We start from the raw sequence: 23149 nt of genomic DNA on the forward strand, positions 1-23149 counted from the left end.
TGACCAACGTTCGGCAGATTAACAGTGTGGATGGAATGGTGTTAAGAACCGATACTGAAATAAAGCAAAGATGGTATGAATACTTTAAAAAGTTGCTAAATGAGGAACACCAGAGGAGAGACAGAGGATGAGGGATCCCAAATGAGAATGTAATACCGGTAATAGCGAGAGATAAGATTGTTAAATAGGATGACGAGTGGTGAAGCAGTAGGACCTCATGGAATACCTGTGGAGGTTTGAAAGACTCTAGGAGACGAAGGGATTGTTATTTTGTGACAAATGATGAGTATTATATATGAGGAAGAAAAAATGCCCAATGCACGAAGAGAAAGTATTATGGAATCATTGATTATTCACGACTGTAAGAACTATCGAGGGATCAAGTTAATCTCGCACACAATGAAAATTTGAGAGAGAACTGTAAAGCGAAGTAGAGAAACATCGAGAGGAGAAGAATAGTTTGGGTTTATGCCAGAAAGGAAGACAATGGATGGATGCCCTGTTTGCTTTGAGACAGTTGATAGAAAAATTAAAGAGCGAAAAAAGTAAGAAAAAAGAAAGCTACAGTTGGTATTTATAAATCTTGAGAAGGCGTACGACCCAGTTCCTAGACAAGTCCTATGGATATATATAAGAAAAAAATCAGAGAAGTAATTCCAGAAATCAGAGAGAAGTACGTAAAGCTCTTTAAGGATATCTATTAGGAAGAGTACATCAAAGTAAGGACTTGTGTCAGATTTATTAAAAGTTTTTAAGTGGCCGTTGATTTAAATCAAGGCTCTTCACTGAGTCTCTACTTGTTTAATCTTGTTATGGATGTACTGACAGAAAAAGTAAAGGAAGGGCTCCTTGGCCAATACTATTTGCTGATGATATCGTGTTGGTAGAGGAGAGCAAAGACATGTTGGAGGAGACGTTAGAGGGATTGAAGAAGGGCTATTGAAGAGGCAAGACTTAAGTTGAGCAGCTCGAAAACGGAGTATATTTGGTTGTGAGGAAGATAACTGGTTAGCATATAGAATTAAAAACATATAACTGCTAGGGTTACACAACAGATTTTTATAGTATTTTATCTATTGCTTTTTGTTAATGACTTCTAAATAGCGCTATCTTTTTCTGCCACATTAATTTGTTTCATAATTGTGTAAGGAAAAGTTTGTCTTCCATAAAAAAAAATTAACTAATAAATAAACCTTTTCCATGATTGCCGATGTGTTTACTTGAAATCTCTTTTGCTTGGTTCCCAGCATCGCTGTATGTTTCTTTATTTTCCTCTGTATCTTATTTTGCAAGTACTTGTGATATACTCATTTTTTTATTACTTTTCAATAACTAGGATCTTATGAACCGCTTATTTAATACATCTCAAATTCTCCTATTCATGACCTGTTTAATATTTACATTAATAAATACTACTACTATCGGTTCACAGCGTTCTCCGACGCCTTCCGACTCCTATCCGCCATTCTTCTCTATTTAACCATAGGCCTGGAGGGATTTCTCTTTCCTCTAGTTCTTTTTCAATTCCCTCTCTCCAGCTCTTCTCGGCCTTCCTCTTTTTCTTCTTCCTTGTGGTGTCCACGTCAAAATCTGTTTCGGAATACTGTCATCTGGCATTCTCTGTACATGGCCGTACCATATTAACTGTTTTGTTTTTATGTCATCAACTATTGTAAGCTTGACTCCCATCATTTATCGTATTCTCTCATTTGGTATCCGATCTGTTCTTGATTTGCCTGATGCTCTTCTCCAGAAGTCCATTTCTGTTGCTAGTAACAGTTTCTCTGTTCTTTGTTTCATTGGCCAAACTTCACTGCCATATGTGATTACACTTTTAAGTATTGTGTTATATATGAGTTGTTTGTTCGCTTTATGGTATATTATGGATATGGCTATTCTACCCTGTATGTTTCTGTCTTTTATAGCAGCATCGAGTGTTCCATCTTGAGTTATCTTCATACCCAAGTACTTGTATTCATCACAGTGTCTAATATCTACCCTATCGTCTAATATAATGGACTGCTTTGTCCCTCCAATACACATGGTTTCAGTTTTCTTAATGTTGACTTCGAGACTACTGAGCAATCAGTATTTGGTCATCAGCAAAACATAAGGTGTACAGTGTAGTCTCGTCGTTGAGAGGGATTCCCATGCCATTACATTTTCTTTTCCACAGCTTGAGTGCTTGTTATAGATAACTTTTGAAAAGGGTAGGCGAAATACAGCAACCCTGGTTTAGTCCTTTCGTGTCCTTAAATCTCTCAGATATCCTTGATCCAGTTTTAATTTTTGCAGTCGTTCCATTATACAGACTTTGGACTGATTTGATAAGACCATGCTTAATGTTGGTTTGCTGTAGGGTTGACCATAGTTTACTGAGGGGTAAACTGTCATATGCTTTTTGTAAGTCTATGTACACCAGATGAACTTCTTTATTGACGGCTGTTCTTTTCTCAATAACTTGCGTAATAGAGTACAAGTGGTCTACTGTGAATCGCCCAGCTCTAAAACCATCTTGCTCCTCTGCTTCGTAATCTCTATAGTCATTTCCTATTTTGTTCTTAATAAGTTTCCCATACATCCTACTTATTGTACTGTTTACATTAATAAATCCGGAAAATAATTGTCGAAACCAAATTCTGATTTCTGCTTTAATATGTGCCTTCTAAGAATTTCAAGGCAAATTTGCCTTGCAATTCACAGGCAATGCAAGGCACAGATTAAAAAAGAAATCTGAATTTGGTTTTGACAATTAGTTTTCGGATTTATTATCAGATGTCGCTATTTCATCCATATCGAAGCCATTTTAGTGTTGCTTCTACTACAACAGGAAACATTGTTTTCACGTTCAGAACGTTTGTAAATAGCTGCTCCGAAGATTCCTTTTAGGATGAAATACGTATAAGAGGATATACAGACGCACTGTACGTGAAATCAAATCTTAACTGTCTTTCCATTTACATTAATCTAATACTTTTTGTAAACTTGGCTGATATGAGAATTTCGTTTATAAAAATTATACTGTAAATTAATATAAGCATTAAAGACAAATTGAAATTTAAGTATAAATCAGTAGGGCTTACAATATCTATTGTTTGTCGAATTAACTGATATTGGAGGAATATTATGCATACCTGGCAAATATATTTCGTGTCCAGTTTCCATAGAAACGGGTGTTCAGCAATAACTAGCGCGTCAGTATTCACCCGCCAATACCTCAATTAACTAAATTGACATATTGTTTACCAATAAAATTTGCCTGCGAATAATTAACTTAGATAGACCAGTGCGCTCGGGAAAACTGAATATATGTATAATATTTTATAGGTATTAGAGATCATACAGTAATTGCATATTAAATATATTTACTGAATAATCTAATGATACTGATCGTGTATAATACCAAAGTGGTGTTCTTTCGTGGTATTTACTCCAATGACTGTTTTTATTATTTTTATGATTATTTTAAACTTGTCGGTTTTTAGTTCTCGTATTACTTAGATCTCGTATCATTATTTTGTGTTACGGAATTGTTCAGCTAAAATATTACTTACAACAAAAAATAAATATATTATTTATAACCGTATTTTTAAAAGATTGTCGAGTCTATAAACAAGGAGGCTGAATAGCCCATATTATGACCTAACATAATCTAATTTTAATTTATTACAGTGTGACAAGATATATCGTAACGCGACTTTTGGTAAGCCATCAAATAGTAACGCCGACAATTCGTAACAACGACACTTCGTAACATCGAAGGTTCGTAACTACAACTATTATTTTTTTATTATTATTAATTATTTTGTTCAATTTTATTTTTAGTTTGATTTACATATTTAGGACAGTCAATAAGTGCTGTATACTGTCTACTGTATTTCATGTTACGCATTTGGAGATTCGCTATTTGAAAAGAGATAAGCGTGAGTATACCTACAGTGTCCAAGTCGTAGACGTGTAATAATAATTTAAATCTTCTACTTCTGGCAGTGGACTGGGTTTAAAACACACACTTAACAGTTGATTTTTGAAATAAACTTTTCGATCGCTAGTGACACTCCGACCCTCTGTTTCTGATGCGTCTTTGGTGATAGCATTACGCGCACTAGTATCTGCTTTTTCATTCCCTTCAATACCTGTATGAGTTGCTTCGTGCAACTATTGCTATTGCTATTCATGGCCCATATTTGGTACAGCCAAATGTTTGATGTCATAATTGCACACAATTTTCTTTAAATTAGTTAAAGCACGCCATATGTCCTCGTAGCTTGCCTTAACTATATAAGACTTCCTGGTCACCATAAATAGCAAAGATCGAGGACCATCTTCTAATCGCAGTACTCTTACAACGTTAGGGTGCTGATTTTTCAACTCGTATAGGCTAAACTTTTTATCTGTTCATCTCAAACTTTTGATCTTGCTAGTCGTAAAGCTTTCTGTAGTTCACTGTCTCTCAACCCATTGATGGAGGTATTTACAACAATGTCTTCCAATATGTTGTCTGGTGCCTTTGGATAATCCAACAGCGCTATACGAGCAATATTGGCGTCAAATTCTTGCAAATTCTCATTTGATCATTAAATTCTACTTATTTGTACTTTTTAGACTAGTTGTAGATGGGCATCTCCATAACGTTTGTCTAGTAGAATGAACAAGGTCTAGTAACATTTTTTCTTGAGCCTTAGGAACCGTTCTTAAGATATCCGCAGCATCACCTCGTAACAGTCTCGTAACAGCCTCGTAACTATCCAATGATTGTCTGTCGCAATAGCTTCAAAATGTCTAAGGTATATGGATCAAGAACACTTCCAATCAAATGGTTAAAATTTGAATAGCATATGATATGTCGTGTTGTCTCTCGATAATTGTTCTTTCACTGCAGGATCTAAAACTACTTACTGCATTAAGTGGTGATAGCACTTTTGTATTGGTTATCATGCTCCCTAACTGTTTGATAATCTCTTCTTCCTTATTGAATGTTCATACTTCAAATTTCTCGTTCCGACTACTTACTTCTTTAATTATTTGAGAAGTCTCGTCGAATCTTCTTGAAACATTTTCGAAGTTCTCGTCGTTTTTTCTAGAAGTTTCCCCAATCATTAGAAAAACATTTTCAGATTTCTCATCATTCTTTATCAGAGTTTCCTCGATTATTTGAGAAACATTTTCAAATTTCTCGTCGAGTCGTTCATTATTCTTTCTAGAAGTTTTTTTTTGATCTTCGTTAAAATTACTTTTACTGCTGATTGAAAATGGAATATATCTGGGTCATCTCCATTCTTGTTGAGAAGATTCTTCAGTGTTTCTTAAAGGATCTTCTTGGAACCGCTGCAGTCTTCATCTCGTTCTTCTAGTTGTTCACGTAATTGTTTTACTGACAGTTCTGCAAGCCGCACCTTTGATCAGGCACAAACTTACTTTTTAAATATTTTGTCTTACAAATATCACTACCGAACTACGCGGATGTTCTCGACGAACAATATTTTTCAAAATTTCAAAAGTCTTTTTTAAAAGTCATTGCTGAGTTTATTTTTAATTAAATAAATTACCTTATACCGTACACCACTGTGCGTGTTTAAATAATAGGATCGGTTCTAATTTATGTAACTATATGGATTTACCTTTTGACAATTGGCAGTGTAAAATAAAAATTTTATTAGATTATTTTTAAGAAATACTTTTTTTAATTAAATAATTACCAATAATGGAATCATCTTCGGCGCCATCACCACCCGAAGAAGACGAATCTATCAAGCACGCCAAAGTGCTTTGTATGAGATCAAAGCGGATATCGTTGCAAAATTCGATGACATAGAATTGGATGACATATCAGCGCGGCTTATATATACAAGCTGTTATTATGTACTAGAATAATCTGGAATAGTCCACCTCTATTCTCGCTTGTATGATTGCCTCGATCTGTCAGCTGGTCGATATAACATGAAGATTCTTGAACACACATCATCATCTCGAGAGATGCAACTGTTATATGGGATGCATCGAAATAAGCTTGTTCATGACAATATTATAAAATTTGACATTATCAAAGAAATCGAATGCAAAATGTTAATTTTGCTTTAAAATGTTGGTGCAGAATTATAGCTGTATTTGAATTATCTTAATAAATTCTTTTAATAAATATCATAAGTGAATAATAAATGAACATTTTATAAAAAACGTATAAATAACTATACAATAATATTTACTGTGTGTCGATGTCCTAGGTAACAGTACAATTATATATATATATATATATATATATATATATATATATATATATATATATACTAACAACACAGTTTATTGGGGTTGCAGTCAGAAAATTGGCCGGGATGTTAATGAAACACTCTTATGACTTTTTGTCTAGCTTTCGGAATGGTTTTATTCTTTTTTCAAGACACTGTAATAAGAAAAAGTGTAAATATTTATAAAATATCACAAATCTTCAGTGCAACTTACTAGTCGTTGAGATTATTTATAAAAACATAGACACTCAACATTAATAACACACACATAAAATATAAAATAGTGGACAAAATACATTTTAAAATTCTTTAAAATTTAGGTAAAAATAGTAAAAATTTTGTTGTCATCTTTTACTGGTGTGTTTTAACTCTGGCACATAGAGAACAAAAAGAAAAAATCCTATGATAAAAAAGTAATTAGGTGTACTTAATATCATATTTCTTTTTAGGAAATACTAGAGGCCCATCTTAGGTGATTTTAATTTTTAAACCTGTCTTAATGGTATGCAACATGTTATGCATATAACTGTAATTTGTGTGGGTACGGGTACAGGTAGATATTAATTTTATTTTTGATGTTTTTTCAGTAAGTAACAATAAATGTTGCTCAGTTTATCTATGTCTGACTTTTTATTGATGCAAGATGTACTCGATTTTATGGAACACATTTCCAAGAAAACACGTTTTGAATGGTTCTTTTCCTTTGCCAAAATACAGGAATCCTCGAAATTAAATTCATGATTCAACCTTAATGCATGTTCTGTCAATGCACATGCATTTATTTTTTTGGTTGTTATATCGCTACGATGTGAGATCACCCTACTGTGAAAATTATGAGATGGTTCTCCTATATATATTTTGTTACAATTATTACACGGTATAAAATAAACAACATTCGATGACTCCTGTATTGTGAAAGGATCTTTGGTTTTTGTGTATAACTTCAATACCGTTTTCACATTTTTGGTTGTAATTTTTAAATCACTAACATTTTTGAAGATGTTCATTAGCTTCGGTGTCAAAACTGGAATGTAGGGTAGGCAACCATAAGTTATTTTAGATGGTATCACTGATGTGTTCTGTGTCAATGTTAATTGTCGGACCTCATTGTTATAAAAATTTTGGTTGTCAGAAAAATTCGAAGGAAAAGGAGAACCGAAAATGAGTTTATTCAAAAGCCCTATAGGATAGGAGTTCTCTTGTAATATAGATCTCAGCTTTTTTAGTCCCTTGTCTCTGAACTCGATGTGTGACAAGTTGATAACCCTAGTTTTCAGGGCCAAAACTAAATTTGTTTTCATCTTGGATGGATGTTGAGAATGAAAGTTTATAAAACGGTTACTAAAACAAGGTTTACGATACCACTCCGTCCTTAGCATGCCATCACTGCCACGATGTATCAGCATGTCTAAAAAAGGAATCATATTATCAGCGTCTCTATCAACCGTAAATTTTAAGTTTTCACACCGTTTAAATATAAGCCACATAAGTTTAAAGGTGTTTAAAACATCAGTTACTTTGTTTTCAGGGACCGATAAGATCAAATCATCTACATATCGTTTGATAAAAGGTATGTGAAAAGGTATCTTTTCCTTACATGTTCTTATGACTTCATCCAATACAAAGTTACATAGTATAGGGGATATTTTGCTGCCCATTGGAGTGCCAAAAATTTGTCTAAAAAAATGTGAAAACGGTATCGAAGTTATATACAAAAACAAAAGATCCTTTCACAATACAGGAGTCATCGGATGTTGTTTATTCTAAACCGTGTAATAATTGTAACAAAATATATATATAGGCGAATCATCTTGTAATTTTCACAGTAGGGGATCTCACATCGTAGCGATATAAGAACCAAAAAAATAAATGCATGTGCATTTACAGAACATGCATTAACGTTGAAACATGAATTTAATTTCGAGGATTCCTGTATTTTGGCAAAGGAAAAGAACCATTCAAAACGTGTTTTCTTGGAAATGTGTTCCATAAAATCGAACACATCTTGTATCAATAAAAAGTCAGACATAGATAAACTGAGCAACATTTATTGTTACTTACTGGAAAAACATCCAAAATAAAATTAATATCTACCTGCATCCGTACCCACACAAATTACAGTTATATGCATAACATGTTGCATACCATTAAGACAGGTTTAAAAATTAAAATCACCTAAGATGGGCCTCTAGTATTTCCTAAAAAGAAATATGATATTAAGTACACCTAATTACTTTTTAATCATAGGATTTTTTCTTTTTGTTCTCTATGTGCCAGAGTTAAAACACACCAGTAAAAGATGACAACAAAATTTTTACTATTTTTACCTAAATTTTAAAGAATGTTAAAATGTATTTTGTCCACTATTTTATATTTTATGTGTGTGTTATTAATGTTGAGTGTCTATGCTTTTATAAATAATCTCAACGACTAGTAAGTTGCACTGAAGATTTGTGATATTTTATAAATATTTACACTTTTTCTTATTACAGTGTCTTGAAAAAGGAATAAAACCATTCCGAAAGCTAGACAAAAAGTCATAAGAGTGTTTCATTAACATCCCGGCCAATTTTCTGACTGCAACCCTAATAAACTGTGTTGTTTGTGTATATATATATTGTTCAAATCCTGGCCTATAAAAGAGGACAACGCGTAGTTTTGGTTTATCACCGAAATTCCTGATTATTACTGATTTGGGAAATAGACCACAAGTTGTAAATTATTTAAAACATGATGCTAATCGAAAGTCAAATTAACGAAAATAATTTGAACAGTACGGATATTGGAGACGGGCCGTTCGCAAATATATGTCCAACGCCAACCACCGTCACATTTCGCGCACTGCGGGAATTTTAGATTATGTTGCAGTAATATGTTTTATGTTCGAAATAAACTTTGATCTAAAACTTACTCTTTTATTTAACCAGATACAAACCTTGAGAAAAGATGTATGGTATTTTAAAACACTTTTTTTATATTTGACAAGTGACGGATGTTCATGTAGGAAATATTAGAAATAGCTGGTTAATTTATTAAAGTCGGAAAAAATTAAACGAAATCTATACAATTTTAAATAAAAAAATCGATTGGCATAACTCGTGAATTATTATCAGTTCAAAAAAACACACTTACCTTTTGAACGTTGCAGATTTCAGCTAAAAGTCGAAGTCTCTGCGTGCCGTCCCGTTCAAGTAAATTTATCAAGATATTTTACGTGTACTTAACTGTAGGTGCGCTCGTCACAAAGTCTTGCTTAGTTTTTGTTCTTGCTAGTCTTCGCATTAGCACTTTTTGATAAATGTAATAAATTTGATGTCTCGAGAAGTTAATCTTTTAAAAGATGTAACTCGGGTGTTTCTGTGGTAAATTATTGACGTTTCCACAGATGTTTGGATAATTTATAGACAAGTGAATCTCAGATATAGAGTAATAAAAATCTCAATGAAAATAAAAATTTGACTATAGCTAATTTTAATATGGGAAATTTATAACAGATAAGCAATAAAATAAGTAATAAAAACAAATAACTAAATAAGGACATTATGCTAAAAGTATTAAAAATTAGACAAACAAAACATTTAAAAAAGCACTAAATACTTTTCCAAACATTCTCCCCCTCTAAAAAGAAATGTTTTTAGATGCAGAATAAAAATTATAAGTGTTAAAATAAACAAAAATTTAAATATATTGATAATAGAATAGAATGATGTAAGAATAAACTATATTTATTAACAAATAGGCAGTGGGCATATTTTGACCACCGGTCGTTTTAGTATACCATCTGAAGTTCTCCTCAGGCTAACAACGCATACAATGCCACAATAGAACTTAGTAATTCTGGACAATTGCCAAAAACAAGGAGGCTGTTGGTTATGTTTTTTGATGACACGAGAAACTTTAGGGAGGGATTATAGCTTTTGTAATGTAATAATAAGTTTTATTTTAATGATTGCTCTTTGATTTTTTATTTACAATTTTTTATAAGATGTTTGTCGATATTATTTCTTGAGACATTCAGGATATCTTCCAGCAGAACTCCACCTATTATCAAAAATTTCCAAGATGTACTATTTTACAGATCTTGATTGGAATATTAGTAATAAATATCATTTCTTTTTAAATAATCTTGTCAAGATATGAAAGAATACTCAACGATACTGTTTATATTTTATTAAAACATAAGAAATAATATTTTACAAAATCGGTAAGCAGAAACAAATTTATAACAAATCAATCACTAGCATCATATTTATATATACCTACGTAATTGTGACATAACAGTTTATAACAATATTTGTTACCTAAAAATTTTTTTAACTACGCACAAAGTCTGCAAACAAATCAATACTTTTATTTATTTTATTTTATCAAAAAACAAGCTAAGGCATCGATATTATAAACTAAGGATGGAGCATATTGATATTTTTACTTGTAGCTGATAGACGACGGAACTGACGTCACATTACTAGCTACAATATCTGACGTGAATTTGACAGGTGATTAATTATTTCCTGATATTTTAAGGTTAAACAGGTAACATTATGTGTTAAGTCAACAATTCAATGTATTGTTTTTGGTACATTAATAAATTAGTTAAAATTTAATACTTTGTATCCAGTCACATCAGTGGCGTGCGATGTGTAACTACGTACCTGTAAAATATATATGTTTTTATGTTCTAAGAATAATAGTTTTTTAATAATTATACAATGTTACACGATATTTTATACTTTATTCAAATGTAAATAACAACAAAAATAAATATTTATTTTTCATATATTACATACCAAAAGATTTTTGTTTACACCACTAACATTCCGGAAACAAGATCGGTCATTGTTACTACAGATTGTTTCAAAGTGACTAGTCTGTACAGGGCAAATGCACAACATCGATGCCATACTTCTTTGCAAACTTGTATTAAAATAAACGTCACTTCTTACTACTTAGCCTAATCCATCTTTTGTGTTGAGGGTAGCTTAGGTACTAATGCCCACTAACGACCCTGCCCGGCTTCCTTCTGTCAGTGGTTCTCAAACATAAATAATATTTGCTACAACATACTTGGGTTAAATTAAAATAAAATAGAAATTAAGAAATGCCTTTTATTTATGTCACACAAGCAGTTTGTTTTTAATTCTACAGTATGTGCTAGCGATACAAACCATTTGTTTATAGATTTAAAAAAAATTGAATAAAATAAAACTAAAATATAAAGAAACATTTTATTTATGTATTGTTCCGTTCAAAAGTTAAGGGGGGAAGGACTTTTAAAAACCGCACTATATATGTTGACAGTAACAAAACGTAGAAATATCCGAAAATAAAACTAATAAATAAGTTGAAAATAAAAGAACTCATTGTATTTAATTTCGTGTGTAAGTAATCGTAATTGTACACCATTATATTTAGTTCCTTCTTCTGTCAATCGCTGTCACATTTAGTTTCTGCTTCACTATCATCATCATCATTATTATCGTCACTGTCATCAGTATCTCCGTTATTTATATTTATAATAATTGGTTCGATACCATCCAACAAATTGTCAATTTCCCAAATTTTTTTTTCTGTTGCTATTACGTGGTTTACGTAGTTTTTCCATTTCTCTGGCGTAATGACCTGGTACGCTGCTGTAATTAAATTTCGCATTTCAGCTTCTTTAAAATTCGCGTTGCGTGCAGCTATATACCGTTTCACTTCACTCCAAACCATTTCGATGGGATTGAGTTCACAGTGATAGGGTGGGAGCCTCAGAATCTTCACATTGTGCTTTTTTGCAATATCTTCTATTATGTACCTGTCATATTTTGCTTTGAAGGCCCTGACTACATCAAGTAACTCGCATTTTAGGTAGTCTTCTTAAAAAAATAGGTCCTTTGACAGAAGCCATTTTTGAATATCTTTTTTTAGTGTTGAACTGTTGGGAATTTGTTCTGACTTTCTGCTGTGATAGGAGGCATTGTTCATTACCAGAATAGTTTTTTCTGGCAAATTTAGCATTAAGTTATTTTCGAACCAATCTTTGAAGATCGGTCCATCCATTTCGTCGTGGTAGTCCTGAGTATTTTTCTTTGCCAAAAACGTGACAAATTTACTGGTAGATCCTGCCTGCAATAAAACGAACCGTGCACCACGAGCTGTTGGAGCTTTTAATCCTGTTGTCAGACCAAGAACAAAAGCATCGCGATGAGATGTAATTGTTTTATCAACCCATTCTTTTTTCACAGTGTGCCCGATATTTACCCATGGTTCATCCAAATACACTATGCTATATCCTTCTGCACGGTATTTACGAATTGCGCGTAAATAAAGATAACGATTTCTGGTTTTTTAATCAAAATTGAATTTCTGCCACGTTTTATAAACACAAAATCCATATCACTCAGCAAGCGATGTAGCGTGGCCCGTGAAAAGTTGGGCAAAGTTTCTTCGACATTTAGAACAGCTAATATGGTATTTATTGTTGGTGGTATCTTGTTACGAAGAAAATTTATGAACTATTCTACGAATTTGGCCCCTGACACCTTCATCGTACTTGTTGTCACAAGAATTACCAACCTTTCGCTTCTTGGACCTGCTCTTTGGAGATTGTAATCCAGCAGGTAATGAATATTCCTGTCGTATGTGAAACAGAGTCTTTTCACAAACACCACTCATTTCTGACACTTTCCTAACACACTTGATACAGAATCTTTGTTATCCTGATTAGAAAGATAATTAATAATATTCATTAGTATCTGCTTCTCTGAAAGTTTTAGAGCTTTTCCACGTTTCAATTGAACAATCTCCTCCATTTTGCGGTAAAAATGCGGCGTCAAATATAACAATAGCCAACAACAGAAAATAACAATAATTGCCAACAGCAAATCATAACAACAGCCACCAACAAATAATAACAATAAAAAAACAGTAACAGTACATCCAATGATACAAATAATACAAATAGTACCAGATGGTACAAATAATCGTAACTCGAATGTGTTTACGCTCTTCGAAGAACAAATAAAGACTAATTAAGGCCCTGGATGTATCAAGCTTTTAAACATATTCTGTACAAGAATTACTCTAATTTCTTTTTAATTACTGAATAACTTAGAAGAAAGTATTTGCAGTTGATATCATCCAAAATTACAAATTCCTTACACATTATGGCAGTAATTAGCACCACAGGGACATAAATAACATGTTAAATTGGTCAGTAATTACAGGAATTATTTTAAACTTTGAAACAAATATTTATTTAATGCACATTTTATTATACTACTGCTACTAATAAAAGATAAAAGTTGATAAGTTACTATTAGAAACAAATAATGTATAGTATTATGTAAAATTATTAGCAAACGATATTTGTAAATTACATAAAATTGTACGTGAGGACTTGTTGAGAACTCCTGGTTTATTCCGTTTATTTAGAAAGATAGACAGTAGAGAACTCCATCGCTCACTGCATAAAACTGGCAACATCTTGGCGAAATTTCCATAAGGTTAATATTGCATATCTTACCCTGTACACACTAGTAACTTTGAAGCAAATATAGCTACTTTGGACTTAAAGTATTTATTTATAGGTTCCATCCTTAGTATATTATATTGATGAGCTAAGGATAAATAATGTATAAAAAACAGTCTTAATAAAACCTTGGAACTTATGTACATAGTTGTACATTCACCATAATGTCCAATTATAATAAATGAATACTAAAAATATTATCGTCGTATTCTATATAAAATTATGCATATAGGTACTTGATTTCACAAAATTGTGTCTATCTTTTCAAATAAGAGGTGGGTGGGGGAAGTAGGATCCTTTTTATAGAAAAACTGCTACAACTTGCATTACAAGCTCGATTATTTTAAAAAAGCTATTTTTTAATAATAAAAAGTAACAAATTTAAAGAAATCAAATAAGTAAAGTGCACGCAAGAGCGTGCTATTTTTTTGTTACTTAGGAATCGAGGGAGTATTTTAAATATCGAAGAGTAAGTGATCACAAAGAAAAAACAATTACCAGATAACAGTTAAAAACTAGTTATTTTAGTGAACATTTAAAGTGGTACTGGCATACAAAATCCTGTTTTTTTACAATAAATTCCAATTCAATTTCAATTCAGATAAATGGACCATAAACAACCAATAGCCATTGTAGCAGCAGAAAAAAGGTAAGTAGGTCTTCTATTCGCCAACAACCTTGTAACATGCACCCATTTCTCCATCTTACTATCTTTATCAACCTACCATAACTCAAGCAACCTACCTACTTTAGGTCAGAACTCAAACAGATAGCTAAAAAAACTTGTAATTATACCTTCTTCTTAATGTGCTTATCAAGTCAACTTGAGTTAGCTATTAACATGGCAAGATGCTCTCTTCCTTCATCTATTCTGACCAGTTATTCTACTAAGGATAACAAAATAAACTTAAGAAATTACTGAGAGAGCGGACAAACATACATCATAAATTTCTAACGTTATTACAGAGAGCAATGAAGAACTACACAAAGAAAATAAAAAAAATTTCTCACCACAGCATCGTGAAAAACTATTACGATTTGGTCATGAAACTTTTAATTAATGACAAAAGTATTTAAAACTGTAATCTAAAACCATCTCTGCATTATTTGTTTACAGACTTCCCGAACATTTATTGGTGTGTAACACTCCTACAATGCTAAAACTTCACACGAATCTATATTTGAGCCTTCCATGCGGCTAAAATCAGTAATAATGTCCATATTTGTACCGAACGCTGCTATACACCCTTCAAAATTATGTTTAAACATCCCATTGGTCTCCATCATTAAACCGGTCGTATTGGGAATCCCTCCAATGTAAAAGGTTCCCATTGGGTAAAATTTTGTGTTTTTGTCTACCTTTTTCTGAATTTGAAAAAGTTTCTCGTCAATTTTTAAAGTAAGCAGCTCAAGGTTGAGGTCTAGTTTATGCCAAAGACCATCAGAAAGTTGACTGTATGCAGGAACTTCTAAAATATTTTGTTTGTTCTTTTCGAAACCTATCCATATCTTCAAAAAACCATTTTCTAGGCCTATTCCTATATTATTTCCTCCCTGAAAATAAAAAAATAAGTTAAATTAAAAATATTATATATATATATATATATATATATATATATATATATATATATATATATATATATATATATATATATATACTAGTTGACCCAACCAAGCTTTGCTGTGGCTTGGTTATTATACGACTAATATTAGCTTGAATTTATTTAACAGGTTAAGTAAATATCATGAAAACCGTGATGGCATGCTCGGTATATCCAGAGAATTTAAAAATTCTTTTGGATAATTTACTGCTTCGTCTTCATTAACAATACTGTCGATTGATTTAAAAGATACCAGATCACCTAGTAACAGATATTGAATCTGGAAGTTAATTTCGTTAACTTCAATATTTTTTGCCGCCAAAATTACGCGCTCACTGAGCCAATTATGATTCAAGTAATTATTCAGATAGCCACAAAGACACTTACAATTAATTTATGTTTGGTCTCAACAAAATTACAGAAATTATCTAGAAGTTTGATGCATTGTGTATTTGTATGCAGTTTTATTTTCCCGTTTCCAATATTTAGCAAATGTTTGGAATATATTTGCGCCCATACATCATTTTGCACTTGTAGTCTTATATTATTGGTCAATCAAATTGTTTCGACATTTCGCCATAATTACGATTGTGTTAAACATGCAATAATCTCATCCGCGTATGTAAAAAGAGGAATAACCGGTAATGTCTGTTTGCCTGTAAACTAACTATATTCACTACTATCACATGCAAAATAAAACTACGTGAAACAATAAATAAAAGGTTTAATGTTTATATTTTTTTAATTGTGTAATAAAGTAAGGACGCCAAATAAGGCCTCGTTAAGATATAAATGTCTGTAATATTTTATTCATTAAAAATATATGGGGAAAAGTCTTGTATACACATTGCCTAACATTTTAGCTACCGAATTTAAGGATAAAATACTTAATAAATGAATAAAGAAATATTAAATTGTAACATTAAATAAATCTTAAATATTTGGCCTTATTTGGTGAATAATAAAGTTTAAAACTAAGAATTAAAGATCAAATACAAAGTTTTGAAAGAGACTTATATTAATACACATTGAGGACATACAAATATGTCCTTGTCGTCTTATGTTAATCCTATATATTCCTTGTGGATATATTGATTACAATGAACAAACTTGCGCATGTCAGCCACTCTATGTTCATTACACAAAAAAAAGTACCATGAATCATTTTTTAAATTCGGTTTTGGTTTTGCTGAGCTATGGGATTGTGTAATAAATAAATCTCTGGCAACTTCTTCGGTTTTCGCATTAATGGCCCATCGACGTTTTTTTTTTTGTTGATACTTTTGACTCCGGTGTAATTAGAAAACCACTGAAAATAAAACTTGCAGTTAGTGCTTCAACCGTCACGGTCTCACTTTTTTGCAGCCTTATTTTTGTCATGTTTATCTGAGGTGTTACCTGAATCACTATAATCGCTGGAAGCTGTATCTCTTGTATAAGACTCAGATGAGTCACTGTCTTCATCTGAGATGTGAGTTTAAAAAACTTTATTCAGTTCTCTTTTTCTAATTTTCGTTGTCTGACTATTCGGAAATTTTTTGCTTTTATTCTTTTTGGTTACACCGCTGTCATTACTGTAGGACGGCTGTTCTTCGAAATTTGTATATTTTTTTACCAGTTGGTTCAATTTCTGGTTTGGTTACAGGATTTTCTTGAAAATTTTCGGTTATTGTTTCAATGTCTCGTTATGTCAGACAACTAGGGGCAATCGTAGCATACTGAATAGTACCTGGATTCAATGGCTATATCCCAGTTGCTTCAAATCCAGAACAAATATTTTTTTGCGTCATTGCATTTTTTCAAAGAAGCATAAATATTTGCCCAAATCTTGCTCGGTTGATTGTACATTCGTTATTATGGTTCGCCCAAAAATTTAACACCTCCGCATCCCAGTAAGGTTCAAAACTCCTGAAAACTGCTTGATCAAGTGATTGAACACCAAACAACAAAAATTATCTTCTTTATCGGTCTCCTTCATTCTACTTATGTGGTTATTCCATTCTTTTTTTCTATTTTGTATCCATTTATTTATACAATATACGTTTCATTTTCTTTTAAAGTCTTCACTTTTCTTTCGATCTTTCAGCGTCTTCTTCATGTGCCTTGTCCGTTCCGAACGTTGGCAATCAACATGGCTATTCTGACTTTGTTTACGGCAGATCTAAATAGTTAGCAGATGACAATCCGAACCATTGCCGCAAGTTTTGGAGCCACGAGTGTCTTCTCCTCCCTGGACCTCTTCTGCTGTCTATTTTCCCTTGAACGATCAGTTGTAGTACTCTATATTTATTATGTCTCATAACGTGACCCAAGTATTCCAACTTTCTTTTCTTTATACTTATTCCTACCTCTGTTTCTTTACCTATCCGGCGTAGTACCTCTTCGTTGGTCACGTGCTCAGTCCAGGATATACGTAATATACGTCGGTAAGCCCACATTTCGAAGGCCTCTACTTTTTTCATCAATGTTGCGGTCATTGTCCACGCCTCCATTCCATATAACAAAACCGGGAATACATAACATTTCAGAAGTCGAATTTTGAGAGGTAGGGTGAGGCTTTTAGAGGTGAAAATTTGCTTCATGCTAGTGAACGATGCTCTTACCTTTTCTACTCTTATACGTATTTCCTTTGCTTGATCCCAATTTGAGTTAACTGTTGTTCCCAAGTAGATGTACGAATCCACGTGTTCAATTCTTTCATTGTCTAATATCAGTTGCTGTGGTGGTTGTTGGGTTTTGCTTACTAACATCCATTTGGTTTTTGTGATATTTAGTCTTAGTCCGTATTGTGCACTTGTTTTTTGTATCTTACTCATTAGGCAACTCAGTTCCTCCATGCTACTTGCTAGAATCACAGTGTCATCAGCATACCTTATGTTATTAATTATTTCTCCATTTATCTTTATGCCTTCTGTGCTTTCCTCCAGCGCTGTCTTAAATACTTCTTCTGAGTATATATTAAAGACAATAGGGGTCTTGATCTCAATTTTATTGGTCAATGTAGATCCTACTTTCATTTTAGCTGTTTGGCCCCAATAGAGACTCGCTATTGTTCGAATGTCTCTGTAGTCGACTCCGATCTTATGGAGAACTTCAATTATCTTTTCGTGCTTTACGTTATCGAATGCTTTTGCGTAGTCTATAAAGCATATGTACACGTCTTTGTTCATATCTCTGCAGCGCTGGATGAGTACCTGTAGACTAAAAAGTGCTTTTCTTGTCCCAAGAGAATTCCGAAACCAAAACTGCGAATCTCCAGTGTTATATTCGCATTTTTTGCTTATTCTGTTGTAAATAACCTTGGTGTATGCCTTCGAAATGTGGTTAATTAGACTTACCATCCGATGTTGATCACAAGACTTTGCTTTTGGTTTTTTCGGTACGGCAACAAAAGTTGATTCTAGCCAGTCTTGAGGAAACTCCCCGCTGTTATAAATATTGTTAAAGATTCTGACGAGTGAGTCTAGAAATTGACTGTTTGTTTCGCACAGCATTTTCAATACTTCCCCGTATCTTACAGCGTATTTCCTGTAATTCTTCTCAGTACTCTCATCTCTGCCGTTTCCAGTAGCCTTTTCGTTGTGGCTGTGTCGGGTCTTGTTTCTGAGGTATATGTCATTATTGATCCTATACTGGCTTTATAAAGTCTTGACTTCATCTCAGTGTTCACCATATAGTGTAATAGAGGCATCCTGCCAGTCTATTTGCTTTTTGTACTTGATCTCTCACTTCTTTGTCCAGGTCTCCTACACGGTGTAATTCCCAGGTATTTGGGTGGTAATTGGTAATAAGTGGTGTTGGATGGTAGACAAAACAGTGTTCTTTCTCAGTATCACAAATAAATGTCTCGAGTGAAGATAGGAAATATTACGATAAAGTCTAAAATCTGTATTATCAAATCCTAGACATCTTACGAAAGCTTAATACAGATGAAGTTTTATACATTATAGCCGACTTTAATGCAAATAAGAAATAGAAAACTAGTCGGATGTACAATTTCAAAAATTGTACAGATTAACAAAACCGCTCACAATGAAGTTGATAGGCTTGAATCGCTATTTTTTGATGCAGCCGTTTATTGAACCACCATATGCCATGTCCTTTTTTTACTCTTTAGCTAACGTTTTACTCAGCTAATTTAAAACGAACGAATTGTTTTAGATATAAAATCACCATAAAATAGGTTAAGTAAAACTGTTAATCATTCTTTTTTTTTTATTTGAGTTTTGATTGTTCGAATTTGCAGTATTGCCGGTGCAAATTCTTCTCTTATACGTATAACATTTCGAAGGACGTGCAGAATACATAATTAGATTCGTATACGAAATTTTCCATTCGAGTTGGAGTTTCCATCCCGTATACATTTGCATTCTCCTTATACACAAAATGCAATTTTCATTTTATCACAATGAATTTCGTTCACAAACTTTCCTGACATTTTTTCCGAATCGAATGCAAAAAGAAAAATGGGTAGGGTTAGTGCTTAGTTGCCTCGTCGAAATACAATTGCATCAATGAAATAGGTCTTGTAGTTAACCAAAGGATTAACAGTTATAAAACTACATGATATAATATAAAAAAGAAACAAACAACACTAAAGATAGTGCAAGTATATGCACCCACATCAACGTATCGTAAAAACCATCGAAGATCGTAAAAGAATTTTATGCAAAATTAAAAACAAATTTATTAGAATTTAATGCAACTACTTCTTATAACAAATTTTACTACAAACTAATTTAACACTCACCTTTCTGTTCCAAAATAGAAGACCGTTTGGTTCAACAGTAGTAAAATTTAGAAATATACTCTTCACACCTTCTCTTAATTCTCTCTTCTTATCCCCAACTTTACTCATAATTAAGTAACTGTCACCACTGAACTTGGGATTATTAACAGGAATTTCAAATTCGCAGAAAGCACCCGTCCATCCAACTTGACAGGTACATTTATTGTTTAAGCACATTCCTCTGTTTCTGCAAGTTCTCTCATCACAAAGCATGGTATTTTCACATTTTTCACCAAAATATGGTGCTGGACATGAACAATGCGGCTTCATAAAGGAATCTAGCCAACAAGTTCCACCGTTTTTGCACGCTTCTCCACCACATGGGGTCCCATCACAATCAATAAGATTCCTAGAGTCTTTAATATTTTCTTTATTCAGTGGAATCTCTTTGTCGTTAATAGATAGGTGACGGAGACAGCCTTTTAAATGAACAGGTAAACTAGAACCAACGAACAAAGGTAGTCGCGACATATCTGGAAGGCCTCCCAAGTAAATGGTTTCTTTATCTAAATTTGTTGTATGACTCAAGTCTAATATACCTGTGTTTATAATATTATCTACAGAAAGATATACTTTTTTGCCGAAACGTCCAAACTGGATTTTGTGCCAAACACCTTTGACTAGGAGTTTTGAACTTCGAATTACTAAACCGGAAGAGACAATTTTGCTGCTACCTATAGAATAAAAAGATTATTGCAATAATAAAATATGATATTTAATATTAAATACATTGAAAGACAACTAAATCAACTAGAAAAGGTTAATTTACCATGTTCGTCATGTAGCAGTGCAGTTTATCTCTTATTGAAGATACCAGCCGCTTCTTTCACTTTTTTATACATGTTAAAAGTGTCGTATCTATTTTCGACTTCTTCAAATTCATGACACTGATTGATTATATGTTGACTCTGCTTCTCGTATTTTACGTCAAGTTTCTTTTTGTACACTTTTATAAAGTTTTTTGTTGTTTTTTGATAGTCACCGTTGCTCCATTAAATCCAATATGTTTTCTGCCAAAGCCTTCTTTTTTAGCTTTGAGCTGCCTTTTGAATTCCTTTCAAAGATTTTTTTAACTTTTATAGTTAAAAAATTTATTTAAAAATCCTTTATAAAAGGTATATACTTAATTTTATTATATTGAATTATATACCTTTTATAAAGGATTTTTAAATAAATTTTTTGTGATACATGATATACAGCCAGCTACAGGAATTTAGTTTCCTTGTGGGTGTTATAGTTAAGTTCCTTAAGTCTTAGTGCATACCTAGCAAATTTCCATTAAAGTTTGGCTACTAAGTAGGGCCGTCTTTACTTTGGTTCTACTACAAATAATAATAAAGATAACATAGGTTTTATGTATTACCTGACTGTATTTTCAGCTCTAAGACGCCATTTTGAACGGATAAACAAATAAATCTTAGATCTTTTTTTCCCATATATAGGACAACGCCATGATCCTTCAAAATCCTTATCTCAAATTGTATGTGGAACTTTGTACCTTCGAGTTCAACGGGATTCAGAGTTATAAAGGATCTTACTCCAGTTAAACTCACATCAGTAATTTGTTCATCTAAAAGTAAAATATATATTAAATTCATAATATTATAGTCTATATTATTGTGTAATCAATGGCGTGGCTAGGAGTTTTTTGTAAGGCCAAAAGACCAAAAAATGGGAATTTTGCATAAACATTAACCACCTCTAACCGCTAACTACTATCCGATTGTAGTGGATGTTTAAAGTACCTATTTGGTGGTTTTAAATAGGCTAGACATAAAATATAATTTTGTTTTATGTAATGTTAAATCATTAAAGTGCTTATTAAAAATGGCCATAACGTTTAAGCAATAAGTGTTTTATTTATAACAAACCGACAATCCCAGGAACTAAAAAGTTTCTATATATATATATATATATATATATATATATATATATATATATATATATATATATCATCATCATGTGCAGCTTTATCAACCGTTTCCAATTACGGTGCAGCCTCCCTTATTTCAATGTTATTCTATGTTCTTATTATTATTCGACGATGTCTTAGTTATTCGTTGTTCTAATAATTTGCGCTCATTTGCGCCCATATTTTTCTATCTTGTGCTATTCGAGACCACGTTGTTCCTGTTAATTTTCTTATATCATAATCCCATCTGAGATTCGGGCGCCTCTTTGGTCTCTTAGCGTTCCTGGGGTACCACATAGTTGTTCTAGTGGTCCATCTGTTATCTGTTCTTCTTGCCATATGTCCTGCCCATTGCCATTTCAGGGATTTTATTCTTTGGATTACATCAGTCACCTGGGTTTGCCTCCGTATCCATTCAATTCTTTTATATATATATATATATATATATATATATATATATATATATATATATATATATATATATATATACATATATATATATATATATATATATATATATATATACATATATATACATATATATATATATAAATAATTTAAAGTAGCCACCAATTACAAATAAGCCTCAATGTCATTAATGCCAACTTAAAATTTTTATTTTTGACAATTATATTGAAAAAAATAAAATTTTGTTTAAAAATTCTTTTTTGTTTAGTAACAAAAAAGAAGATTTATTCACCATTGATAGATGTCTGAAAAAATGTAACAGATATATGGAAAATTAAATCAAAATGTGATATTTTTCAAGTTTCATATATAGATTATAAAGAAATAATATAATTATAAATTTTGCTTAGATTTTGAATTTCTGATCTTTTGTTTAAATTATTATCGTTTTTGCTAATAATATTTTGCATAATGCCATTTCCAAAAAAGTCCTTTTGAATTTATTACTTTCACTACATAAAATTTTAATGTTATCAAAATCCATAATATGGTCTTTATCGATTACATGCTCTGCCAAAGCACAAGATGGTTTTTTAATTCTGCAATCACTTTTGTGAGAAATAATGCGATTTGAAAGATTTCTTCCTGTCTCACCAACATACTCAGCTTCACACTGAGTAC

At 32.3% G+C, this 23149-nt stretch overlaps 1 protein-coding gene across 2 annotated transcripts in view; it reads right to left on the bottom strand.

Annotated features, from left to right (window-relative positions):
* Window positions 1-10408: 10408 nt before the first annotated feature.
* eys (eyes shut) overlaps window positions 10409-23149 on the bottom strand; it is a 51398-nt gene continuing 38657 nt past the window's right edge. For both annotated transcript variants that reach the window (XM_072532721.1, XM_072532722.1), the window contains exons 15-17: window positions 21512-21718; window positions 20110-20822; window positions 10409-15312 (exon numbers count right to left, since the gene is read on the bottom strand). In XM_072532721.1, coding sequence (XP_072388822.1) covers window positions 14908-15312; window positions 20110-20822; window positions 21512-21718 — 1325 coding nt within the window. In that variant the 3' untranslated portion in view covers window positions 10409-14907. The remainder of the gene's footprint in view (window positions 15313-20109; window positions 20823-21511; window positions 21719-23149) is intronic.

Source organism: Diabrotica undecimpunctata, chromosome 5 (genome assembly GCF_040954645.1).
Source record: "Diabrotica undecimpunctata isolate CICGRU chromosome 5, icDiaUnde3, whole genome shotgun sequence".
In the NCBI taxonomy this organism is placed as follows: Eukaryota; Metazoa; Arthropoda; class Insecta; order Coleoptera; family Chrysomelidae; genus Diabrotica; species Diabrotica undecimpunctata.